Raw genomic sequence first — 22,374 nt, 5'->3', positions numbered from 1 at the left:
CTGCTTTACATTACAATTTCAATTCCTTTAATATAAATTACAATTTACAGTTCCTTTACAAATACCCAGAAACCTAGCAGGGTATAAGTCTTCCTCATTAGCAGGTCCTCCCTACTTAACAGTAAGATTGTCATAAGTTCTTTCCTTTCCCTTTCCCTTTCCCTTTCCCTTTCCCTTTCCCTTTCCCTTTCCCTTTCCCTTTCCCTTTCCCTTTCCCTTTCCCTTTCCCTTTCCCTTTCCCTTTCCCTTTCCCTTTCCCTTTCCCTTTCCCTTCCCCTTCCCCTTCCCCTTCCCCTTTTCCCTTTTCCCTTTTCCCTTTTCCCTTTCCTTTTCCTTTTCCACAAAGTATCCCTGGTAAGGTCAAAGGTAAGTGCATATTTAAAAGTCTAGAAAACTATGCTACAGATATATATACATATGCAAGAAACTACAGTAGGTAGTAAATAAGGTGAAATTAAGCAGTGTAGCAAAGCCATGTTTTATATAACACCCATACTTCACTCAAAACTTGAACTTTCTGAGAGTTTAAGTAATTATGATTTAGGTTCTAAAATCTGAGCAGCTCAGCACTCATTTCTGCAATGGCAAGACTGCTGGCCAAAATCTAGTTAAATGTATGCATTTGCAATCCAGATAGAAGCAGGAATTAATAGAAAATACAAGTGCTAGATGAACTGTATTTGCTTTCTAGTCTAGTTTTTTTTAGATCAGAATATCAACAACTTAATTTTTTAACAGCAGGAGAACAGAATATGAATACACTGTTACATCTTACCAGATTCTGCACCATGCACATTCTTTCACTTCTTAACTCAGCTACAAGGCCGTAGATATCCACAAAATCGTGGTCATTTATATGTTGTGTTAAATGGTCAAGAGCAATATAAACACCTGTTCTTCCAACACCAGCACTGCAAACATAATGCAGGAGATAACATGAGTTTTTTTGGTTTTGTTTTTTTTTTAGTGCAAAATATTTCCTCAGAAAATCTTAGTTATGAATGTAAGCTGATTATGAGAAGAAAACTATGGAAAAAAATGAGATATTTTGCACTAGTTTTGTGAGTATGTCTCCTCAGATGAAGTGAAGGAGATGAAGTGAAATATGGTTCTGACTTTGACTTTACAAGGGGTTCTATAGGAAAGTGTGATTTAACTAAATGAAACCTGCAGAGGAGGAAACACAACCACACAACTTTCCTTTGAATGTTCTAAATTTCACTGATTAAAAAAAAATAAAAATGGAAATCACAAGATGGTTTGAAATCACATCTGGATTTTGTGATGCTTTTTCTATTGGAGGAAACCCAACAAGATATAGCAAAATGTTTTAAAATGAGGATGAATGCGCAGCACATGCAGATAGCCAGTTTTGTTTTAATCAAAGACTTGAGAATGAATGCGATTTTCTTAAAATCACTATCAATCAGCCTTTTCTGCAACTAATTATTAAATACAGAGTACATTATGGAGGTAATCAGGTAATGTATAGCAAAACTATTTTGAACCTTCAGTATCTGGGCACACAGGCAGAGCTTCTTGCCCACGCTGGCCCCTTCATGTGTCTGTGTTGAGACAAGGGGATGGGATTCAAAGCATATAAGTAACCTCAGCATATAAGTTCTTTTCTGTAACAGTCTCTCTGTCCCCTGCAGTAGAGGAAAATGCCAAATTGCTGAGGACAACAACGTCAAATAAAGTAAAAGAGATTTTACAGTCTGTGGTGGAAGACATCTGTAGGACACTGAAGACAAATAAAAAGAATTCTAGTTCATAATAAACTCACTGGAGAAAGACAGGGTTTGTAACAAACAACAAGCCTAGTTTTTCTGTCCACACATATCCTTCCTTACATTGGGAATGGGGCAAGGAATCAAGCCCAGACCTCTCCATTCAGAGCTGAACACCTCTAACCTTCAGCACATTTATTTAGGAGCCTAAATATAGATTTAAAATGTTTACAGACAACCGAGTCTGAAATCCAGTACATGTTATCCTCTATACGTATTTGTCATTCTCCATGACTCCCAAATAGTTACTTCCTTATAATAATGACGTGTAGATGTTAAATGCAATTTTTAGAATTTAATTTTTAAGAGCTATAAACATAATTACAGAATGGCTTGGTTTGGAAGGAACCTTGAAGGTCACCTAGTTCCAGCACCCCTGCCATAGGCAGGATTTTCACTCGCTGGATTAAGCTGTCCTTAAGAGTTACTAAAAGCATGTCATTTGCTGCTATTCCTCTTCTCAAGATAAAAAAGAAACTTGATACAAATCTAGCAGTACTTTATGGTAATTTTGAAATCACTCTTCCACTGATGTCATCTCAATGGGATTTCAGAGAATAGAAGAACAGGCCTACTTGGGTATTTTTTACCTCTGATTAAGGCATAAGGAAACCTACTGGAGAAGACTTCACTGCTGTCCACGGTAGAGTCACGCTCAGGTACTCGGATTTCCTTCAGTTTCCTTTAGCTTTATACACTCAGTATGACAAGATACTAAGTAATGATTTGATAAATTCACTTACCTGCAGTGAACCACCATTGGTGTATTATCATGTGCTCGACTTGCGCGGATAAGTTTTACAAAATGGATAATTGGTGCAGTAGTTTCAGGGACTCCGTGTTCTGGCCACGAAGTAAAGTTACACTGCCGCACCATCATGCAGTCTCCATGCTGTAAAATAAATATAAGGAAGATGTTTTGCAGAAGACATAAGCTACATTTAAACTTCTCAGCAACTTCACTTAGAAAAGAAAGTCAAAATACCATATTAACTCAAAGATGGTTCTTTATCTAGGGGTAATTTCTTGTGCACAGATCTTATGGCAAGTGTTTTGAGAAAGATGGCATCAAATTCATCTTTCAAGAAGTATTAAGAATTTCTGCAGTCACTCTCTGTTTGACTTCAGTCATTGTATAGGTATCATTTGTTGCTTACATTCTGACATTTCAAGAGCTTGTCTGGAACTTTACTGAACCGGGCTGCCAAGTTCATTTAGGGGAAAGCAACTATTCTAATACTGATCTCTTATAGTTAAGGCAAACAAATACACTGGTAAACACAAATATATTTTCTAAGTACTTCTCAATCAGAGCAACAGCAATAGTAACTCAACAAAAACAGCTGGTTATGATCTGCTATCTAAATTAACCACGAAGGACGTCATAACAGTAAAAGCACTGGACCAGGCCAAACCCTGTCTTAACCCACTATTGCATTTCCAGCAGGAATCAGTGAAAATCTTAGTGGAAATAATACAAGCCAACAGTGCAGCTACAGTTCCACAGTATATCCTTTTCTTTCCTAGTAGTTTGCAAGTCATGAACCACCTCAGCCACAGACAGTATCTAAAAATTTGGTAGTACTCAGCAGAATTTTCATCCATTACCTTCTCCAGAGTTTTTGGAGTTGTTTCATTTTTTATCATTCACAGTATCTTGCAGAAATGAGTTCCAGTTTAATCTAGTCTTTTGTAATGAGCCAGCTCATTCTCGGTTTGTTTTGAACCATTTGATAATTTCATATTGCAAAAAACACTGAAAAACTGTGAATAATTACATGTAGAAACTAGTTTGAACTAGTTTGCTGTATTATAAAAATTGATCAGTATATAAAAAAAATGTTTTTGAATGCAATTTGGCAATTAATAAGAATGATTTGGTGTATATGTGCCTATTACCTGCACTGGAAAATCATTAAGAATCCATCAGTTTAGGTGGAAGGTGAAGTGCAGTCTTAAAGACAGAAATACAGCACATTAGATGGTATGCCCTCATGGGGGATACTTCCCCTATTGTAAGTAGAGTACTTTGTCAGTTCAGCTTAAATTATCTTGTTTACTATCCAACTCACCCTCACTAATATGCAACTGGCATACATTTTTACTCAAAAGAGTCCCTTTTTAATTTTGCTTAACCTGTGTTTTATTTTAGCTGGGGAAAACAAACAAACAAAAACAAACAAACAAAACCAATCTTCTCTCCGGTCATTTTAAAGCAGTCAGTTGTCCTGAACTTTGTGCGTAACATTATGGGTCTGACAACTGAAACAATCCCCTAACTGCTGTGTTTCCTTTGTAATACGAACAAGCCACAGGATAGTAATGCATCTTTCTACTTGGATAGAGGAATTTCTGTTCTAGCATGTGACTGCACTACATACAACGCATTAGTGTTATGTAAAAGATGGCTGACTTCATCTTGGGTCATTATGTTCAGATTCCTTCCCAAGACCACCTGCTGGTCTGACTTAATGCCGGGTGCTGGTTTTTCCAAAGTACATAAACTATAGTTGTGGATCATGACAAAGATGAACATGTAAGCTGTACTCCGCCACCTCCATTCCCAGCACTAAGAGTGGGAGTAATACTGATGATTCTCATTTATATTGGGTGAATTTCCTGGGGGTGGAGGCCAATATGGCTGGTGGTACAATGCAAAACAGCTGCACTACAGCCAAGCATACTGCCCTTTAATCTGAGAGGGGTACATTCAAAGGGATTTGTCTGATAACAGAATGGTTAGGATTACTCCTTTCTAGATGAGACAACTGAGGTGTCCAAATAGAAATTGCACCTCCCACAAGACCAGAGGTTCAGTAACCTTGATAGGCCCTTCATAGCATGCTGGCCACATATTTGAGTTCTTTGGGATAGAACCTGGAGAAAATCCTTGGAAGAATAAAAAACAGTATTTAAAAAACGCTCAAGAAAACCAGACAGTGTAGTGTACACATATTGAAAGTTGGAAAGAACACTGAGGGGTAGCTGGGTGTTGGGTTGGGGTACCTCTGATGTTGAGTTGTTTTATTCAATCAGCTTCCAGGTGTGACTTACCCTTTCAATTTTTAGATCTCTGATGGTCCAGTCTATCTGAATATCTTCCACCAATTTAGTAATCACTATATCCCCAAACACAGTCACTGGTTTATTATCTTCTGGCCAGTACTGGTGGCATCTTATCTGCAGGGAAGCAATTACTAATTAACAATCATAATGCTGTTAAATTTACAGAAACTACATACAGAGTTTTCTATTACATAAAACACTGTACACTGGTAACTTACCCGTCCTTTTTCAAAACATTGTGTAAGCATCACTAGAGTTTTTGCTCTGGTCTCCCACACCATTCTCCAGAAATCACCCACTGTTCCTGGTAATGGTCCCTGAGTTGCAATAAATTCATTTGGACATAAGTAGCCCTAAGAAAAAGAAAATATTTAGTACATAATGAGTGGCAAGGGAAAAAAGAGTTTGCATGTGAGTCATGCCAGTAGCTATGAAGCCTAAGGCTAGAACCTTGTCAGATGTACTAAACTAATTGGTGTAGGTCTGGCAGATGGCCATGGAAACCTAAGGATGTAAAGCATTTTTTCCATTGAATACATCAGTTATGAACCAATGTTCTAATAAAGTCTGGGAAATGCAATCCTACTAGAAATTCTTCTAGCAGAGAAATTGAAAGGGCATCAGGTCAGGAGTTCTCATTCATAAATATCTAAGTTGTCGTATTAGTCTTACTGCAGATCCACTCACAAAGAAATTTATCAGGAAAAGGCCAGGAAAATATAATTAAAATAATTCTAAGGAGAAGCAGAGTGAAAGAAACAGCTGAGAAGTACTGTAATGGCTAGTGCAAGCTACAAGCAACAGTGATGACCTTGTCCTTCCAGTGATCCTCAAGAATCACAGGATAGAATCCTAAAATAATTTAGACTGGAAAATACTTTTCAGATCATTAAGTAAGTTAAACTATCCACCTAGTACTACAGGCTAAAACTAAGTGCCATGTTGAGGCCATTTCCTCATGTCCTATCACTTGTCACCTAAGAATAGACATCCACCTTCGCTGCACCTTCCTTTCAGGTAATGTTAGAGAGCAGTGAGGTCTCCCCTCAGCCTTCTCTACTCCAGACTAAACAACCTTAGTTCTTTCATCTGCTCCTTAGATGTCTTGTTTTCTAGTCCTTTCACCAGCTTCACTGCTTTTCTCTGCACACACCTGAGCAACTCCATGTTGTTCTTGTAATGAGGGTCCCAAAACTGAACACAGTACTCTAGCTGCCCTACCAGTGCCAAGCAGAGAGGGACAATCACTTCCCTAGTCCTGCTGGCTATGCTATTTCTGATGCAAGCCAGGATGCCACTGGCCTTCCTGGCCACCTGGTCACACTGCTGCCTCACGTTCAGCTGGATGTTGACCAGCACCCACAGGTTCTTTTCCACTGGACAACTTTCCAAGCACTCTTTCTCAAGCCTATACTTCTGCATGGGGCTGTGAAGACCCAAGTGTAGCACCTAGTACTGAAATTTGTTGAATGTCATGTGATTGGACATGTCTATCCCAATTCCCCTGCAGAACCTTCCGACCCTCAAACAGATCAACATTTCCAACCAACGTGGTGTCACCTGCAAATACACTGAGGGTGCACTCAATTCCTCATCGATATAATTGGTAAATATATTAAACAAAACTGTTCCCAGTACTGAGCCCTGGGAAGTACCGCTTGTGATAGGCAGCAATTTGGATTTAACTCAGTTTACAGCGATTCTTTGGGCCCGGACATCCAGCCATGATCTGCTCTAAAATGGAGTTGGAGCTTACTCAAAAAAAGTGATCTCTCCTAAAGGTTTTCAAGGAATAGGCAATAGAGGCTGAGGTTGTTTTTTTGTTTTTTGGGTTCTTATTTCTTTAGTGTTGGCTTCTGCTGTTTAGTTCATTGATAAATTGAGGACAAATCTGGGGAAAGGAAGTTGAAAAATCTGTGTAAATGCTGAGCCGAATTCTCATGGATCTGTTTTCTCAATCCAAACATACCCTGCAGAAATCTACTACAAAATATTTACAGCAGCAGTAGCAATTATAACAATAAGCTTATGGCTGTAGAGTCAGCAGTGTTATCACAGAGCCCAGTTTATTGCTCAGAAAAACTGACACAGTGGTTTACAGCATTTTCGAAACTCCTCATTGGAATTATAGCCCTATAATTCACAGCTGCCTCTTACTTATTCCATCTGTAATATACAGAACAGGTGGCAGTGGGAAACTATGTTAATCCTCCCTAGTTTAAGAGTGAGCTGGAGAGCTGCAGTTCAGGTATGCAAAATCCATAGTTCAGTTACTGATTATTTCTCACTTAAATGTAAAAACTAAAATAGCAACAAATTTCCCATTTGTTAAAAGTATTTACACGATCTCTCATTCCCTCTCTTTATACATCTACACCTAGATAAAGAGGTAGGTAAATACATACATATGTTGCATATTTACACCTATGTGCATTAATATATTAACAAATCCACAAATATATAAAGTGAGAGCACACAAAGGGTAAAGCTTTAGCCCTGAGAAATGAGTCTATTCGCTGAAGAGCACTGATCTAAACTGAGATGCTTACATGCAGTAAAGACACAAAATCTCAGCAAGGTAAACTTTCTGCAGCTGGCATCTGCTTCAGTTTTTTGGAAAGTCGCTGTTTTGCACTGTCTATTCTATGACATGTTTCTGACAAGAAAGGTAAAGACTAGGCCAGGCTCCATCTGGTCTCCTCAGTGGCAGTGTGTTCTACAGCCAAGCACCCAAGTAACAAGATCCCATGGCTCTTTCTTCCCGCTACTTGTCAGAATCAGGAAATTCCATACTTTTGCTAATGAGAAAGGAGGATGCTGTTGAGATAAGACATCCATTTGCAGCTCTCTAGCTGATTCCCTGTGAACATCTCCCAGTCACCTGGAAATAACCACTTCTACATGCTGTTGTGTCATCTGTTCAGACTACCGTCTGCGTGTCTTGCTATGTTTGAATAGCACTTAGTGCAAATCAAGTCTTGACCTCACTTGAAACCACCATCCAGTGCTACAACAAAATAAATGCACAATCATGATTCATGCTTTGAGATTGAAGAGTTAGTCAAGACTTGAAATGGAAAAGTACAGATAAAGAATTTACTGAGAACACAATTGGGAAGTGTGAGGCATAGGAAGAAAGCTGACGATGAGAAATATATTTTAACTAGTCAGGTTCAGTGCCACAGGAGTCACTTGTACTTGAAATAGTAGCTGTAGAGAATGAAAGAACGCTATTCTTTTTGCAAGTTATTTTTTGAAGAAAAGAAAACAAGAAAATAAAAACAGTGAAAACGTGAGAGACTTCCTACTCACAGATACATAGCTGGCGTTAATGTAGTCAGATCCAGGAATACCAGCATCAGGCATCAGCTTTACTCTGTTGTTATTATCTGTAACAGAAATAAAGTCTAGCTAACTGAAAGTTTAATTAACAGAACACAGATTTAGGTAACAAATGTCCATGGATTACAAATGAATTAGACAACAACATTATCGTTAACATAACAGTACTTGTTGTAGTAGAACACTCATTACAAAGGCACTTTAAACAATTTCCATTATTGTAGAGTCATCCAGGTTCCAGACAAATTTTACTACATACAAAAATATATTTATCAAAATGGTGAATACTCCAAAACCTAAAATGTAATGTGTGTATGGGAGGATCCTCTACCTAAAAGTAGCTCACGTTCTTTAAGCCATGCTGTTCTGGCACAGGCATCATGTTTGACATAAGTCAAACAGAAGAATCAGGGAACTTCCAGTCTTTCCATCATGTGAAAGATTTAAGCCAGACCCTGGCAATTTCAAAATTTCTTTTACATAAGGCAAGCATCAATTACAGAGAAGTTTGTTTCAAAGAAGACTAAATAACAAGTGATTGAGAGTTTCTGATTTGGGCCCACAGTGTGCATTCAGAAATGATGAAAAACAGGAAAGATGTCATGTGTGAATAAGGAACTGCTGAAACTGTCCAAATTTTGTGGTTTGATCCACACTTTATTAAAAACAAAACAAAACAAAACAAAAAAAACAGAATAAAAGTTAAAAACTTTTGAAATTCATCAGTTTATATTTTACTGTGTCATGAATATCAATCTTCAGCGACTGCAATTTAGAACTCGTCTTGAATAAGGCAGTGGATAGGAGTAACAGCTGTTGTGAAAAGTTAATAGCACAGAATGTAGCATTATTAACCAAGGAATGCCATGCTCCTCATCTCACATCACAGCTAATGCTTAAAATAATAATGACATTTCTTGTCTTATTAACTGAAAAATGAAGCAGTGTTGAGTACAGAGAGACAGACTCCTGTCTCTTGTGATAAAATCTAGCCTTGGCTTATAAGTTATCCTACAGTCACTCTGATCTTCTACCAAACCTTTGCAGCACATTTACACATATCCACAAGAAAGTAAACCCAGGCTCCTGTGGTAGCTGAATGCACAAACATGTGGATTTTATATGTTTAAAAAAATAACTTCTCACTAAAGGGGAAATAACAGGAAGAATGTTAAAGAGTTTGCTACATGGGTTGAATTACAAAGCTAAGAAACTACTGGGGCTACAGTTTCTTGCACCTGCATATGAAAGCTTGCGAGAGCAAGCTGAAAGGTACTTGCAAATAAACCTGTCTTTAAAACAAGACAATGGAAAGACTGACTTCACAAAATTATTTCATAATGCAGATATAATGATGAAACAAAAACACAGCTGCATTCAAACTATTTGCTGCACTACCAAAGGCAGAGAACAAAATGGAGGAGTTGCTTATTAAACACACATACATGGCTTAATGTTTGGGAAGCGATTCTTAGACCTGTTCCAAGGTAGATCAGCATCAGTTGAAGCAAGGTCTTCAAGAAACTTAGGAAGTTCCTATAAAGGAAAAAATGTTTGTTAATGCACCTGTGACTTATGCCTGAAGTAAATATAATGAATTAAGATTAATAGTTATTTCTCCTGAAATAACCACTCCAGTAAGAGGGAAAATTCTTTAGCTCCGTAGCATGTTGCATTTCTGAACATCCCACTTCACCGTCAACACTATTTATGTGAGCCACAATAGATGAAGTACTGCAAGAAATGCTGTCAAGTTGAACAATTAAAGCTTACTTGAACAGTCATCTTAGCAAGTCTGGATAAAGTCCGCTTATCACCTTTTGTGCTTCTTTTCTGTCTCTTCATGAACTCACATACATGGTAACCATGCCTTACTGACTCAGTCTTACTTTTGAATGATGTCTCTTCCTGTCTCCTGCAGCTTGGGAGAGCTTTTGCCACAGCATGAGCACTGATGAGGATTTAATTAAGTTGAGACAACTGGCAATTAGTTATTATTCACAGGCCTGATTGTGAAAAAGGTGGGAAGAGTTATTTTTTGTTGTATCACAGTTTCATAAGTGGTCATTAGTTCTGTTATAGAAGGGCAGAAATTAATAAATTGTTCACACTGAGGAATTTGATGGGAGTGTTTCTGTACATAAATCAGTCCAATTTCCAAAGCTAAATAAAGGTGAGGAGGGCCAACTTCATGACTTGTTAATACAGGAAATATGTAGGTTGTTCCAAAAGTAATGTCTCCTTTCTATTGAAACTACAAAGAACATGAGACTATGCGATACAGCAAATTCTCAGCTACTGTGCTCACATCCACTGCTTGGTCTCCAGAAACATTCAGCAAGTGTCAGTGAATGTCAGTGGGTGCCATTTTTTTCATATGGAGTAATTTAATGACACCCCTTTGATTCATATGCACTTCCATGTCAGACTGCCCCTTTTCTGCTGTCTGTTACATGGTAACAAAATATAATGGAATCGTGTTGGGAAAGTTCAGCCTCTACTGCCATACCACCAGCATCTGCCTCTGACACTGTGGGCCAACAAAATAAAATAGGAGGCTTGGTACCTCATATATACTTGTGATGATCTCACAGTGATGATGAGAGAATAAGGAACACCTAGAAAGGTCAGAATCTAGACTATTTAATATGTATTCCTAAATTAACTACATTAAGAGATTTTCCTTTTGTTTGACAGATGTTATTCGCAAGTCCACTTCAATTCCCTTGCTAAGATACAAATGAGATTTATCTACTGTCTGAATGTGTACTACACAAAATATTGCTCATGTGCTAAGTAATCCATCTTCCTCTTTTTTATATTAACAATTGCTCTCTAATGGGACAAATGTCAAGATTCCATGTTGATTAATTTGAAGTTCTATTTCACCAAGTACTTGAGACAAGTTGTATTTTATAAACAAAATTTAATGGGCAGCTCTTGGCAAATAAATAAATAAATAAGCACTGAAAAATGGAAAAAGCAGATTGTTTCTATTCTGTGATCTTTTTTTCATTGCTAATTCAAACATTTATCAGTATTATTCAATGTCTTCAGATATTAAGAAGTTAGTTAATATAAGCCTTATCCAAATTGAATGATTTAAAAATAGAATGAACCAAATCAACGATTAATAAAACTTGTTATCTTATTTCTTACAATGGATAGTGCCTGACATAAAAGTGAGATCAAAACCCTTGAACTGTTTTATGAGTAATATTATGCCATGAGAAAGTTGCTTCTTTCACTAGTTGAAAAAGAAGCCTATTCCCTGAAGCATGAGGAGTATTTCACTTCTACAATTATATCCTCAATGATATAACTGCAAGTGCTTCTAAACACAGAGGGTAAGTTCCATGATGAAAGCAGAGTGCTTTCAGACAAGAGACCTGACTTTTCTTCCTGACATATTTCCATGGGGAAAGAATTAGAGAAAGAATTTCAGAGAGCAACCAGATGCTCATTTCCCTTTGAAAATGTACAAGAGATTAGATCCCAAACATCCTTCATAGTGTCTCTGTCTGTGTTTTCACAGAATCACAGAAAGGTTGAGACTGGAAGGAACTTTTGGAGATCATCTAGTCCAACCTCCCTGCTCTGACAATGTTCCCTAGAGCACATTACACAGAATTGTGTCCAGATAGCTTTTTAGTATATCTGGGGAAGGAAACCAAGCAACCTGTCCCATTGCTTAATAAAGAAATCTTTCCTCATATTCAGATAGGAATTCCTGCGTTGCAGTTTGTGCCTGTTGCCTCCTGTCTTGGCACTAGGCACCACTGAGAGGAGCCTGGCCATGTCCTCTCGACATCTTCCCTCAAGTACTTCCATGATCAGATCACCCTGAGCCTTCTCATCTTGAAGCTGAATAGGTCTGACTCCCTCAGCAGTTCCTCAAATGAGAGAAGATTCAGTCCCTTCATCATCTTAGTAGTTTTTCACTGCACTCGCTCCAGGAGATCCATGTTCCTTTTCTACCAAGGAGCCAACAATTGCAGAGTACTCCACACCTGCCCTCACCAGGGCTGAGTAGAAAGGAACAATCATCAATTTCAACCTGCTAGCGATGTTACTCCTAATGCAACCCAGGATCCCTTCTTGGCCACAAGGGCACACTGCTGACTCATGGCCAACCAGCTGTCCACCAGGACCCCCACGTCCTTCTCCACAGAGTTGCATTCCAGGAGATTAGCCCTTAACCTGCATGGTACATGCAATTATTCCTCCTCACATGCAGGACCTTGCATGAGTCTTTGTTGCATTTCAAGAAGTTCCACTCTGCTCATGTCTCCAGCCTGTTGAGATCCTTCTGAATGGCAGCATAGTACTCCAGGCTATCAGCTGCTCCTCAAGTCATTGGTGAATAAGTTAAATAGCACTGACCCCTAAGTAATATTGCTATTTCCAGGCCTCCAACTAGACTCTGTGGCACTGATCAGAGACCTACCATTCAGGCAGTTATCAGTCCACCTCACCATTCATTCATGCACTCAGCTTGCCAATGAAAAATGTCTATGTTTTTGCCCATTTGCCCAAAAAGGAAAATTGTGGTCTTAAAATCTCATAAAGCACAGCTTAGATAAATTTATATCCTTACTTGAAGTAACTAAACCACCTCTTAAAATCAATCAACCTCTGCCATATTCAAAGCAAATTTCTTCTATCTTTGAGCTGCCCCTGCCTTTAGTCTCAATAATCCCTTACAGTACTAAATTCCCAATCCTATGAGCAAACCTAGAGAAAGATCCCTACTGTCAGAGCAGAGTGACTTCTGTGAATTTCTGTCAGGATTTGATAAGAACAGTAAAACACTCCTAAGGATGGAGCTGTCAAAATTCCTCATTCAGAAACCTGAAAGGCTCTTATAAAATTTTTGTCCTTGAATTTGCATTAAAGAGGAAAACAGATTGCAGGTATTTTAAGGGCTCTGAGATTCCGTACCAAGTGCACATTATGTCAACTACTACTTGCCTCATCTGCCTCACTCCCCTGAGTGTTCACTTGCTAGGTAACTAATACAGAAGTCATACTGCTGTATTGCACTCTGTAGCAAAAAAAGAAAAATGGCATCAGAGTATATTGCTTTTGTAATGATGCTTCCACATCTGAATAAGTGCTTAGAAGCATTATACCAATTTTCTGCATTGGTATGGATTTCAGCCTATGATTTTTTTTCAGAACTAGGGAAAGACTATTAGGATTCCCAGGTGCAATACCAGTTTGTCACAGAAATCATATTTCTCTGTGGACTCATAAAGCTTTTAAATAATTTATATGAACTTTGCTTACCAAAGTACTTTCATGGTACTTTTGCAGTGACATTCAATGATATTTCACCTTTTCATTTGTGAAGAGACTTTATCATAAAACAGTTTTAGAAATATTTCTGTCTCAGTAATTTGACAGTTACTAGAAAAATGTGATTTTCCAAAGATATTGAGAGATATATAAATCCTGTGGAAAGTTGGAAGTTTGAATATTAGCCAGGTGGTGCCACCAGTTACTATGGCTCTGTATGATTTCTTTAATCTCACCTTTTATGATAAGACATGGAACTAGATCCATTCTCAGATTTGGATTCCTAATTATCACATTACACATAGGCCATGTTCATGTGTGGTCCAAGACTGAACCCAAGGGATCTCTAGGCACAGCATCTAGGTCCAATAAATTAGATGAGCCCAAGAATGCCCCAGGATTCCAAGACTAAGTGAAAGGAAAAGAGATACTTTAGCAAAACTCTAGAAGAGGCTTGTTGTCTATCAACTGCCTATTGGAAATGATCTCTAGACTACTTTACCTCGGATATACCTTGGAATAGTCCAGGAAGACTGCTTTCTGAAACAGACCAAATTTAAGGCAGAGAATATACTAATGGTTTCTTAGAGTAAATTATCATATAATCACACCCAGTTCCTCATATGCAAGCTCAGCACCAGGCTATGTGCTTTAAATATAATGGTGCATGGTTTTAGAGCCTCAGCTCTCCTACACACATTGTAGAAGCCTTGAGTCATTTATGCCAAACTAAAGCCTTGCCTTCTGATGGAAAACAAACCAGGCCATGAAGTCTGTTTGCTTGCTGTGTGCATTGTCTGTTTGCTTCTTTGCACTGCCATTTCTGATGTCATTTCAAGTGCATTGTCAATCCTATTGTTAATCTGATAAGATGTTGCAGATACTTTAGATATAATCGCAGTCAAACACTGCAGTTCTGCTTACCCTTGAACCAGCCATCTGGGAAGGCAACACTACACTCTGAAACATGGAAGGTGAAGTTCAGAGAGAAATAACATGAAAGTCCAAATGTCAAATAAAACTATTGATTATAAGTTGCCAATAGTTATACAAAGATTCAGCTACTTGTATTTGATGACATTTTAAATGGATTGCATACATTTCTATTTGATAAAACGCTTGTCTACTTTAAGTTTTAAGGCACTGCAGTACTGTAAGGCTTACTCCAATGTGGGTCACACCTAAAAATGTAATACTGGAAGCTTTCCAGTGATTAATATGTGAAAATATTATTGCTAGTAAAACTTTTCATCTGTTCAGTCATGCATAACATAACTATAATCACTCTTGTTCAAGTGAAATAACAGTTCCACCCTTGGAAGAAAAAGTTCTCCTTACTTTATTGCTCAGAGAATTTTATGGTGCTTTTTATTATTAAATCCAGACCAATTTTACCTAAGGAGCATAACAAAAAAAGCTGTAGGAAACACCATTAATCTTTTCACACTTTTGTTAGTTTTCCCTCAGAGACTGAAATATTATAATCTGGCAGAAGAAAAGCCAATTGTTGATTGGCTTTTTGTTAATTCAAATGGTAAGAAATGCATGGCAAATCTATAAATCCAAAACAATAAAGTTACTGGAGATTGACAAATTATTTCGGTGAGTGCAAATGACTGTATGTGTTACAAATGATGATGACGATAAAGATTCTGAAATAACAGGGAGAGAAGATATTGTTGAGAAAAAAAAAATTGATAGCCATAAAAAAGTTACTTCATGAAAATGGTGAAAACTCTGGAGATTTACATTTGAAAGTATTTATACATCATATGTATGTGATGTATATTTTGTAAGCTTGTCTCTTTTCAGAAGGAAACGCAACCTTGCTGAGTTTGCACACTGAGACAAAAAGATGAAGACTGTTTACATGGAGATTATTCACAAAAGTATGACACATATGACCTATTAGTTGTAAAGGAAGGAAAAGCAAAACTAATGTGTGCAGAATTTCAACTGTTCTGAAACCTATGAAAGGAAAACATTTCTTAATTCCACGGCAGTATAACTGTGCCCCAAACATCTTACAAAATAAATGCCAGCTGTGTTTCCGGGGTCATCATTCAGGAAAATGAACACTGTTTAAAAAAGTTATGATACCCGTACTTATGTAGAAACCTCCAACATAAGCAATTCTCAGTTAATCTGTACATGCATCACTACATATGCAAAAGCTTAGCTAGTGCATTCTTGCAAAGACTGAAATCTAAAGACCATTCACTGATGACACTTTGGTGAGTAATTCTGATCAAGATGCAGTGTGGACTGCAGAATCCAAATCAGGTTAATATTACTTTTTAAACAATCAACCTGGTAATTGGGTATTGATTATCAAGGACAGAGCACTTCACAGCCTTAAAATGGACATGAAATGTGACACATGAAACAACTGAAGGTCTTGCGATGTTGTGACAACTGCTAGCAACATACCGAAAATTCTTCCTGAAACTTTAGGTTGTTGTTTGTACAAAGCTCTTCAACATGTTGTAGGAAGGATTTCTTGCTTATTGGCCTGAAAGGAATGACAGAAGAATTAGAGACCTACAGGTGGTTTCTTTATCATTCAATTAATTCTTATTTTACTGCAACTTTATAGTAAGCTATTCCAGTTCAGCAGCAACTGATATTTATATGAAGAAAACAATAAACTGCGTACAGCTCACTTATTTGGTCTGTTTTCATTTCTGCAAATAGAACCTTTTGTTTTTTTGTTTTTGTTTTTTTTTTTCCTTCTATTGTTTCCCCTCACCAAATCTTTCAGTTGCAAATGGTAACAGTACTGCTGGGTAGGATTGTTTTTTATAGGTAATAGCATTCCAAGGCAAGGTTTTGACATTAATGGAAGTTTGTAAAGTAACCACTGCATTCTAAAGTATATAATACTTCTTTGTCGCACCGAAAACATTTTATACATTGCAAGGTTTTAGACATATAAAATATTGCAGTGACCTCATTCTCATAATGACATGGTTTTTAAACCCCGAGGAGTTTAAATATCCCTGTATTACTTCTCAAGCTAAAACACAGACATGCAGGCTTCACCCCAGAGAGAGAGAAAGCATTTCTCCAGTTACCATGCAATTAGTCATGCTTTTATGATTTATACGCAGCTTGGAGGTTTTTTTTTTTTCCTATTAAACACAGAAGAAGGAACCACACATTGAGACTCATGAATGACTACTAAACAAAAAACTTCAATCTACTTACTTGATGGATTTTCTATAACTAAGTAACCTGCAACAGAGATTTTTGTTAAATGTGGCAAGGTGTGAGGCATATTGTGCATGTTTATAGGTTTTAGATGAACTATTCAAGTAAAGAACCCTGTGTATTTCTCTTGTGGATTCAATCATGTCAGATGTCTTGGGTGCTTAGTTTTTATCTCAAGTACTGACAAATATTGAATTTACTGTTTCTATCACCCTGTTCAGATCATTTTACAATATTCTGGGTTCATATGGGCCTGGGAAATCCATACATCTAGCATACCACTTCATATGCATTGACAGACTTCATTTTACATCATGTGCTCAATGCCATTCTTCTGAGGACCAGTACAAGTGTAAGAGTCATATGATTCCTTCTCTCAAACTGACAGCAAATAGTGGCTTCCTGCATTGCAGTTTGGTCATTAGATAATAAAAATTACATCAAAATAAGCAACCTGAATACAGTGCTTCAGTGCTGAAGGTACCTAGATCCAACAGCAAAGAACACAAAGAGACAAGCACACAATCATACTCAGTACTTCCCTCCTTTACTCTCACTCAAAGCAGAGAAGTAAAGCACTGAAAAAGCACAGAGAATTAATTAAACAGGGCTATGTATGGTACTGTCTTTTCATTTTGTAATATTACTAACAGATGATAGTTTTATAGGTGTAGTCATATACTAACTTTAGGAAGCACTGAACAATTTTAAAGAAGTAAGGCACCTGCACTTTGACATTTGCCTTTGAATATTTAAGCAAAGAACTTGGTTGTAAGGATAACTGAATTCTCACACTTCCATTGGTAGTAAGTGCACACTGCAGTGGCTTGGCAGATCAGAAAATAAGACTGTAGCAAAGATGTTGGCTTTTTCGGATAAGAATCTTCAGAAGGAATAAAGTTTGTATCCCAAGTACAGATTTAAAGGAGATGGCAATGCTCAGCTTCAGCATCCTCAGGATCCAAAACCAACATTTTTTACAGGTCTCTTGAGATGAAACATATAGTAATAATCTTACATTATTTCATCAATGAAAAATACTCATCTACCTGTAATCTCATTCTCCACAGTTCCTTTATTGTTATTATTATTTTGGTATATAAAGCATAAAAATTTTGATATCACCAGATCTTGATGAGAACTATGTCATCTGGACAATTCCAGATTCCCATTTGTCCGACTTTGAAAGCAGGGAAGGAAAACATTCTCTAAGATAAAGAATGCTTTACTGCCTTAAATCTGATTTTCTTTTAAAACGGTGTATTGTTTCATGTGTGGGATTTTTTTTGAAGTCTATCAAAAATCTGAATCCCACTCAGATTACTTATGATAGAGCTAGAAAGAAGCCATTTATTTGTGTTGGCAGTGGTAACTGAAGACCCTATTGTCACACAGACTCAGCTTTCTTTCTGGGTCAATCATTTGAAATCCACAGGGAATTAAAACTTTGTCCAAATGGAAAACAACAGAAATGAGCAAGTGGGCAAAAGGCTTAACTCATAAGCACCACTGACACTTCCTAGCAACAACAGACGAACTAATTTTTAGCAAGTTAATTGAAAGCAATATTGAGCTTAACCCTTCCTGAATGTTAGAGGCCTCAGGAAAGAGAACACATGGTCATTTCTTCCATTGTACCAGGACACACAGTCATAAACCTTGTTCTCCTGGGATACAAAGCTCAGGAAGCTTATGAGTGATAGCTGATTACTAAAGGGAAATTTGTTGAAGGAAAAGTTAAGTCAGGAGCCATGCCTGTCTCCACTCAAAGAAAGAAGAAACATGCTGGTCTGGAGAAAGCAATGTACGTGCAGATGTGCTACTTTGAAGACAGACACTTACTGAATACAAAAAATACAGGAAAGAGGAGACCAGGAAAGAATTGTAAACACAGTCCTTTTCTATAAAAATATTTATTTGCAAGCCTTACAGTGTCTGCAATTAAGAAATATTTCTTCTAAATCTGTGCCCATCTGCTTGACAAGCTGTCTTACATGTATTCACCACAGGGTAAAACTTCTCATGGAAAGATTTTAAGAAGCAGGGACATCTATGGCTTTATCCCTGCTGCAGAAACCACTGTGAAAATGGGGTGCCAGAGAAGCTCTCTCCCACAACTCTTCCTCCAGCAGGGAAGAGTTACTTGTCTCTAGCCAGGTCTGGTGGGCCCTGAAAATTTGTTGAAAGAATCCACTCACAAAAGATAAGTATCTTCTTTGAAAAATGGACTGGTAAAAATTATGGACAAGATACAAAAAGAGAGGACCCAAGTATATAAATATTTAGTTCACTTAATGATTTGGTGTTTAATCCAGCCTAGATGGGCTACATATATGCTTTGAAGAAGAGTTGGATTTTGTTGTTGTTGTTGTTATTGCCTGTCTCATATAATCTCCATGATCACTGAGATCAATGCATTTCCCAAATATCCAAAGTCAGTATTTTGTGTTCACAAAGAACTGGATCTCATTTTCCTCTGTACTCAGTGAAACATAATTCCCTGAAGGCACTCTGAAGCTACATATGATTACTGAATTTCCCATCAAAGACTTGCTGAAAGATGGCATATATCAGCCACTATTGGTCATTTTCAGACAATGAAAATTTGTAAGGCTTTTTTTTATTTTTATTTTTTCCCGATGATCAGAATATCACAAAGGTTGAGAGAACCTCAATAAATATCAGAAAATGTTTGAAGAGACAATGTATGTTCTCGTGGAACAGGCTGCAATGTCTTGATTCTGTGAACGATCAGTCAGCCATAAGTTCATGCCTTTACTGATTTGACATGATGTATATTGTACTAGCTGAGGAATGACAAAACACTTAGTACCCAAACCATCTCCTTCAAAAGAGCCCTGAACGGGATGATTCATAGGTACATAAAAAGTTTATGCTGCTCTTTTATCATCTAAGGTTTCTACAAAAACTCCGAATCACCTCTTCAGAGTAGAAAATACACTTGGACAATTAAAACTAGATGTCAGGTGACTTAGTAGAGTAAAAAAAATAATACAAACAAGCCAGCCTGAAAGATAAATCTGTCCATCTGTGTTTTCCTTATAAACTTACAAGATGCCATGAATTGAAGCTGACATTCTACAATGCAGCAATCTTTTCAAACAGCTGAGATAACTGCCTAAACATAGCCAGGATGTGCTCATACATATGTAGTAATGCACAGTTCCATTCAAAGTGCATGGGAACTTTAAGAAAGTTATGTTGCAGACATCAGCATGTAATAGAATAATTTATCATGCTGACACGAAACTGCTTTAACCACACATCACGAGAATGACAAAGAACACATGAACTGAAACTGTGAGCGAATTCTATGTGATTATTTTCTGAATGTGACAGGTACAAAAATTCTTTAGAGGTGTACTGTGGAAGTCTGAAAACACATAGCAAAAACAGTTTAGACACTGGGTTTTGCAGTAAGCCTCCCTGGTGCATATTGTTTGCTTCTGCCAGCTTCTTGAAATAACTCATCACTACTGGGAAGGATTTATCTATGTGAAAGACAGACTAAGAGAGAGAACTAAAATCTAAAAGAACAGAATCTTACACACACAGAAACATTCTTTAAGTATTGAAAACTTCCCTAATTAACTGAAAAGTTTTGAGCAGATAAAGGATATCCCATCCCCTCATGACTACATGTAATACAGTACATTTTCAGACTGCTAGTTGAAAAGATGATATGAATATTGTCCTGGGAAGTTAATACCTGTATTACAAACATCCACAATTTGTCAGTGTTCAAAAACGGGCCTGGGCAAGATGCCTACTGTAGCTCAAGCAGAGCAACTGTTTGAAGAACAGTAATTCAGAATTTAAGAGCTGCATCCTGTGGCTTATAGAATAGCCTATGAGCAGTATCTTTGGTTTAGACCTTTGGTGTGGAAGAAAGAGTAGAAAAGAGATTGAATGAAGTAACAAACTCTGAAGCAAAATTTGAAACTGACTTATTACAATAAAGTTTGATGTAACTGAACTGCTGAAGCACTGTACAGTAAAGGCCTTGCCGTGCATAAATCACATATTGAAGTGTGAAATATTATAGTTTGCAATAACCCCGTAGAGTTTGAGACTGTACAAATCCAAACTTCAGGTAATTTAGACTGAAAAGTGGCACAGAGGCACTCCTCAAACTGATAAATGATTTGGTCACATAGATATGCTGCTGTGATTGTAATCACATGATTAGAAAACTTCTCCAGTATAAGAGAGTGAAAACTGCAGTTGAGAGAAAAACAATCTTCTTTTAAATACATACCTTAACTACCAGAGAAAAGAAGCTATATTGCTTCTACCACATTTGCATTATGTTTGTATCAAGGATAAATTGTATATGCCAGTGCTAATACTAAAATAATTTGTATTTGAATGTAAAGATTGCCCTGATTTATTTCAAAATAGATGTGGCTCATTAACACTAGGGACTAAAAATAAACAGGATATCATAATGACAAATATCACTGTCTTTCATTACTATAGCTGCAAAGATTGATATTTCTTTTGATTAACGGTATCATTCAATACAGTATGGTAGCACACAGGTTAAGAGAACAGAATGGAAAACACACCGTGTTGCTTCAATAATACAATAACTTACTGGATGACAAATATCTCCTTGCGTCTAAAGAAAAATGAAGAGTATCTGGAAGTAAAACCCATCAACACTTTAGTATATAAACAAAATTAGTATTATACTTGTTCAACTAACAGCTTGGAAACAGTTGCCATTTTGAGGATCATTTATACAAGTTACAGTTGATATGCTGCACTGATAATATTTCTGTCTCTAGAGAATGCAGTCTACTCTCATTAGCAGGTACAAACAATGCTATCTGAATGACATCTGCCCTGCACAGAACATACCACATCCATTACGCTGATGATTTCCAGACAATTCATAGTATGTTTTCTCATCTGTTTCAACCAGCCATGCCTGTGTGCACTATTTTGAACAGGTTCGTTCATGCAATCATCCTACTCTGTACCACACACATAGACATGTACACAGTCAAACAGAACAGGTCAACAGCTACAACCTTTCATCTTCCAGCTATTCCTAGTCTGCAACAGTAGGATGCCTGACTGCTAGGGCAAGACTGTTTTAGGCTTCTCATCTTTAAGGAGGCTGCCTACCACAGTGTTTCATTTGTGACACAGCAGGGAAAATACAGGTAGGTAAAGAATGTTCACCAAACATTTCTCACTCAGTTGGATGTTATCGATTGTTGAGGATCATTGTGATATTTAAGTGGTAAATAATATCCATATTTCTGACAGTCAAAAAGAGCTGCTTTCTTCTCATACATAAGCATGACAAGATTCTCTGTTGAACAGAAAATATTAGTAGCCTGGACTTGCTGCATAGCCTGTATGCTGAATACCACAGAAATCCAGATGCTACTCAAAACACTACGAAAAGAGATTTTCTAAATAGCAATTAAACAATGACAGATTTGATCTTGAATTAGCTAACTAGGACTTCTGAGGGGTTTTTCTGTTTCAAAATGCTTACTAAGACTTGTAATCTATACAAAACACTGGGACATTAAAAATACTCAGAAATTCCGTATGTTTAAAAATATATAGTCCTTTTCTCTCTCTCTCTCTCTTTTTTTTTAATTTTTTTTTTTTTTTAAATTTCCCCCAA

The 22,374-nt window shown here is 37.2% G+C and overlaps 1 protein-coding gene across 1 annotated transcript in view; it reads right to left on the bottom strand.

The window, feature by feature from the left end:
* PTPRQ (protein tyrosine phosphatase receptor type Q) overlaps positions 1-22,374 on the bottom strand; it is a 93,810-nt gene that overhangs the window by 2,206 nt on the left and 69,230 nt on the right. Inside the window, exons 36-43 of the mRNA XM_072330381.1 lie at positions 16,704-16,730; positions 15,927-16,008; positions 9,644-9,734; positions 8,169-8,245; positions 5,075-5,209; positions 4,845-4,970; positions 2,534-2,682; positions 776-911 (exon numbers count right to left, since the gene is read on the bottom strand). Of these exons, the coding sequence (XP_072186482.1) occupies positions 776-911; positions 2,534-2,682; positions 4,845-4,970; positions 5,075-5,209; positions 8,169-8,245; positions 9,644-9,734; positions 15,927-16,008; positions 16,704-16,730 (823 nt within the window). The remainder of the gene's footprint in view (positions 1-775; positions 912-2,533; positions 2,683-4,844; positions 4,971-5,074; positions 5,210-8,168; positions 8,246-9,643; positions 9,735-15,926; positions 16,009-16,703; positions 16,731-22,374) is intronic.

Source organism: Excalfactoria chinensis, chromosome 1, assembly GCF_039878825.1.
Source record: "Excalfactoria chinensis isolate bCotChi1 chromosome 1, bCotChi1.hap2, whole genome shotgun sequence".
NCBI classification, from domain to species: Eukaryota; Metazoa; Chordata; class Aves; order Galliformes; family Phasianidae; genus Excalfactoria; species Excalfactoria chinensis.
Note: the sequence above shows the minus strand (reverse complement) of the source record. Positions and strands in the feature narration are given on the sequence as shown.